Source organism: Stegastes partitus, unplaced genomic scaffold, assembly GCF_000690725.1.
Source record: "Stegastes partitus isolate 25-593 unplaced genomic scaffold, Stegastes_partitus-1.0.2 Scaffold114, whole genome shotgun sequence".
Taxonomy (NCBI): Eukaryota; Metazoa; Chordata; class Actinopteri; family Pomacentridae; genus Stegastes; species Stegastes partitus.
In genome coordinates, this window is record NW_007577845.1 from 173,287 (window position 1) to 177,764 (window position 4,478).

Below are 4,478 nucleotides of genomic sequence, written 5' to 3' on the forward strand. Positions count from 1 at the left end.
AACAACGGTTCTCAAAGTAAACTCAAAAAGCATTTTTTAAGTCCTAATATTAGCCCTCCTCCTCCTGCTCCTCCTCCTGCTCCTGCTCCTGCTTTTCCCTTCTGGCTGTTATCAAGCTGGCTTCACAGCATCAGACGCTGCAGCACCTCTGACTGAGATCACAGCGCTGAGTGGGAGCTCATCAATCACATTCTCAGAGTAAATAAACACCCTTTAAAGCATCACGTCACTGGAAGGACTGATGCATAGTTTTTAAAGGAAAACGTCACCTATTGAGGCACAGATGCACACATCCTGAATAATGAGGACACACACACTAGCTACACCACTTCACCCAACACAGGATAAACATTATTATAAATTCAGTAAGAGCCCAGAACACCAGGTTCAGTTGAATTAAAACAGCTTTATTAGTGTACACTGTAAGAAGTCGTATATGTAGGATAGTTGGAAAGCCTATGAAGATCATCAGTGTTGGAAGAAGACAGAAATCCTAACAGACGGTCGTCTAATGGAAAAATAACAATGAATGAATGAAAGTAAAATAAAAAGTACACCTCTATAACATCATATAACACCACTAGTGACATGTAGGAACTTCACTTCCTCCAAAAAGCCTCCTGGGGAGGAGTTCACCAGAAGGAGGCTCATCTGGGGACACACATTGTCATCACAATAAGAAAGAAAAGAATAATAATAATAATAACACCATATGTGATCTGTGAGTAGGAACCTTCGTATGTGTTGAAGAAGCCTTCGTGAAACCTCGTCTGGTTTCCTTCAGAAGGACCTGGTGGGCGTCAGGGTGAAATGTGAGGAAGCAAGAGGGGAAGAGAGAGTACGAAAAAACAAAACAAAAAAAGAAGTAGATGCAAAGGCTTTTGCTGGATCCTGGCAAAATGCACAAGACGGCGTGAGTAGCCATCAGAAAAGACACCACGTAGGTATGCTTCATACCGGGAACGGCTTCATGTCACTGCATAGAACAATGAGCCAGCGATGACGCTTTAGTGAGTGAAAACCCAGAGAACATCCCCGATTGGATGAAGAAAGAAAAAAAGACGGCAAAAATACACGACAGGTGAACAGACAGGTAACATATTTAGAGACAAACATCACCGCATGTGGCTGGTTTCAGTCTGCGTACGAGTATCGGCGGAGTGAACGACGAAAACGAGTTTCCTTAAAAAACAAAAAGTACAGTTGGTGGTTTCCCTGGGTCAAACCAGCACAGAGACGGGCCGTCCTGCAGGACCAGCATTTGCTCCGACCCCAGGAGACGACGGCGTACATCGAACAGCTGATTGAACAACAGCATGTCTGGACTCGGTGCCTCAGCCCTTATGTGATAAACGTCTTCAGGCTTTTTATTTTGGTGTTCTACAGCTAATCGGTAAATGTACAACTCTCCCTCCGCCGGCTGTCGGGAGCGAATAACCAAGTAGAAAACGTGAATGTGTTCGTGTGCACACCGAACACTGTAATGTGACGGCGTGAGGCGAGCGCACGCCTCGTCCCGTCTATTTACACGTCCCGCCCAGAACCTCGGCTTCAGTGGAACATTCTGCTTGTGAGTTAAATGCTGGCTGGAGCGTGAGGAGCAGAGTTACAGTACGGAGGGATGACGGCCGGTGTGCATGTAAACACGCTAAACGAACGGAGCTCATGGAAGCAGCTTCTCACGCTGCCAACTGGAATGTCCTGGATCTGCTGAAGTCAGACACAATCCAACAGATTCACCCTCCAAAGACAGATATCTGAGTTCATACCAGCTGCTGCGATGCTGAGCGTAATACTGGCTGCTGGAACCAACATGCACAAAGTCAGTCGTTTTCTAACGTCTGTGGTCGAGCTACGCATCGAACCAACACTCAGAAATTAAAACATCACGGTTTCCTTCACTCGGTGTTTGGTCACACCCCCCAGAGCTGGAAACAACCAATCAGGCGTTTTGATTTCCCACAACAGCTGATAGAATTCTGATAATCGGGTTTTAAAGGAATAACGATGTTGGACTTTTTCGGTCGCTGAGCACAGAATTACGCTTCAGCGGTAAAAACTGGGTGAACATGTTCTGTCCTATGCTACATACACGTCACGGATCATCGTCAAGCTGTAATCAGTTCAAACAGACGGTATAGTCTAAAAAAAAAAAAAATTAAACGAATACTGGATCCTAATAAAAAGGAAGAAAGCTTTGAAGATTTTAAATATATTTATATATAAAAAAATACATGAAAATACAAAAATGTAGCTAAAAGAACGTGTAAAGAAAATAACTGTGTCTCATTAACGAGCTCGTTTAATACTTAAAGCTTAAATACTTCACTCTAAAATACCAAAGTAGGAACCAGCTGGCGTTTAAATCTCATTAAAACCAATCGAATGCTTCAGACACTCGTCAATAATCCAATTTAGACAATTTAAGGATTTTTACAGTGAATATTCTAAAATACGGGGCTTCTTTCTGTAATTATCTCGGCTCTCGTTGGGCTTTAACGATTTCTGCTCCTGCAATCCGAAGCATCTCTTTCTGTATTTTACATCGAAGGCAACTTTCTTAAGGGTGCATAATTTGGGGGCAGTGCAAATACAGTACAGACGTCGTTTAGTCAATTAAAGTCCCGCATCGCGAGACTTCTCCTAACGATAAAATGTCAGTGATTGGAAAAGAAAAACGTGCATCAGTCCGAGAGACGTGTGCGTTTTCTACACGCGTGAAAACTACGTGAACGGCGTTCGTCTCGTTATCTGTCAGACAGACGGAGGCGACGTTCAGTCCTTCACACAGCTCCTCTTCATCAACGAGCGGGTGTAATTAGAAAAATATAACGAGGAGAACGTGAGAGAAAGAGAGCAAGAGCATGCAGAGGGGAGCGAGAAACCGGACTGTGGCCGACTCCCTAACGAACGGGCTTAACGAGGTTCCGGTGGGGCGACATGTCGGACGCTCTTGCTCTGAGAATTCCTTACTTATCCCAATGATCTGCGCTAGGTAGTAACTGATCACACATTAAAAAGAAAAAACTCCTCACAGAAGTATAAAACACACGGTTCTGAGTGGCGGCCGTGACCCGCCGCACACTGGTGGCTGAACCGGACCAATCAGTACACAGAGAAAATCATCTGCTGAAGTTAGCTGAGCTGGAAAAGAGTGTTTACAGTATGGTATGGGTTTGTTCTCCCAGCGGGCGCCGCTTTGACAGTTAAAGACGGCGAAAGTCCGTCGTGGTCGGGCCTGTGGTGATGACGACAACACAGACCCGACTGAGAGAAGAACATCAAAAATAAAAAACGAATGGAGGTTTGGTCACCAGAACCAGGAAAAGAAAGAGAATCATGTCCAGGCATGAAGCTGACTTTGGTTGAACACGGGCCTGGAGTGGCAGTACGACTGTCGGTGTAAACGGAAACGCTAACGCTGGATCAGAGTTGTGCTGCGGCAGGTAGGCGGTGAAGAGGTGAGCTGAACAAGTGGTCGGACGGGCCGTCCCGCAAACAGAACGTCGCATGCTTGGTCCCCAAAACGGCTGCTGCTGGGTGTTGGAGGGGACGGCGGAGCTCCGTCCTGCTTTGGGCTTCTCCATCAGAGCCTGGATGGAGGCGGTTCCGTCCTGCCGTGGCTCTCTGGTCGTTTTGATATCACGGTGCGCGTTCAGGTATCAGGCTGACGATAACCTGGCGTTTTTCCCTCTGACAGAGCCAGAGGGTCACGGTTCACATCCCACTGCCGTCCACTAACGACGTCGTGCTCTCCAGGTCCACGGTGGAACGTTCCTCCGATGTTCTTGTTCTTAAATGTCGTTTGTACATGGTTAAGACTGCATGGTGGTCTCCAGTAGACTGTCCAAACACTGAATGTCAGTTCCATTTTTTTTGTTTGTTTTTGTTTTTTTAAATTGGCCACAGCACGACCCGTTTAGGACATACTGGAGCAGCGCACTGAGGGGGAACCCATCTGGGTCAACACCTTGTCCAACCACTGGAGGGGGCCGTTGAGATGCAGCTCGATCCAACAGGGGGTGCTGGTGACCGTCTGACGTCTGTAAGGAGAAAGCATGAAGGTAAGAAAAGCTGAACTGAAGTGAGTCACGAGCTCATTAGAACCTGTAGATGATGACAGAACCTTTCCTAGATCATATCAGCATTAATGAACCAGCAGAAATCTCTGATACAAGACGAGGGAGGACGTTAAACGCTTGAGTAATGATTTTTTTTTAAATGATTACCAAATAAATAAAAAGGGAACAGGCAGTGCCCGGGTTTGACCAGATGATCAACAGCAGATCAAACAGCTCACAGCTGCCCTGTGATCCGGCCAAGCAGCCAAGCAGCACCGATACCGACTGCTAACCGAGCTGTACAGCGGCTTAACCCCGGCTGGTGAGGACGAGCCAAAAACACCCCCACAAACACCAGCGTCTGGCTTCTGGGAGGGAGCAGCACAAAGCAGAGCCAGGAGCAGGACAGCTGTTTGA

General features: G+C 46.7%; 1 protein-coding gene across 3 annotated transcripts in view; it reads right to left on the reverse strand.

The window, feature by feature from the left end:
- Positions 1-386: 386 nt before the first annotated feature.
- Positions 387-4,478, reverse strand: part of smad2 (SMAD family member 2) — a 17,842-nt gene continuing 13,750 nt past the window's right edge. Inside the window, exons 11-12 of one of the 3 annotated variants that reach the window (XR_520051.1) lie at positions 3,264-4,043; positions 387-3,194 (exon numbers count right to left, since the gene is read on the reverse strand). Coding sequence is in view for 1 of the 3 variants with exons in the window: in XM_008278053.1 (XP_008276275.1) it covers positions 3,920-4,043 (124 nt within the window). In the remaining 2 variants the exon portion in view is untranslated. Of the gene's footprint in view, positions 4,044-4,478 lie in introns of all 3 variants that reach the window. The other 2 variants (XR_520050.1, XM_008278053.1) reach the window with 2 other exon arrangements.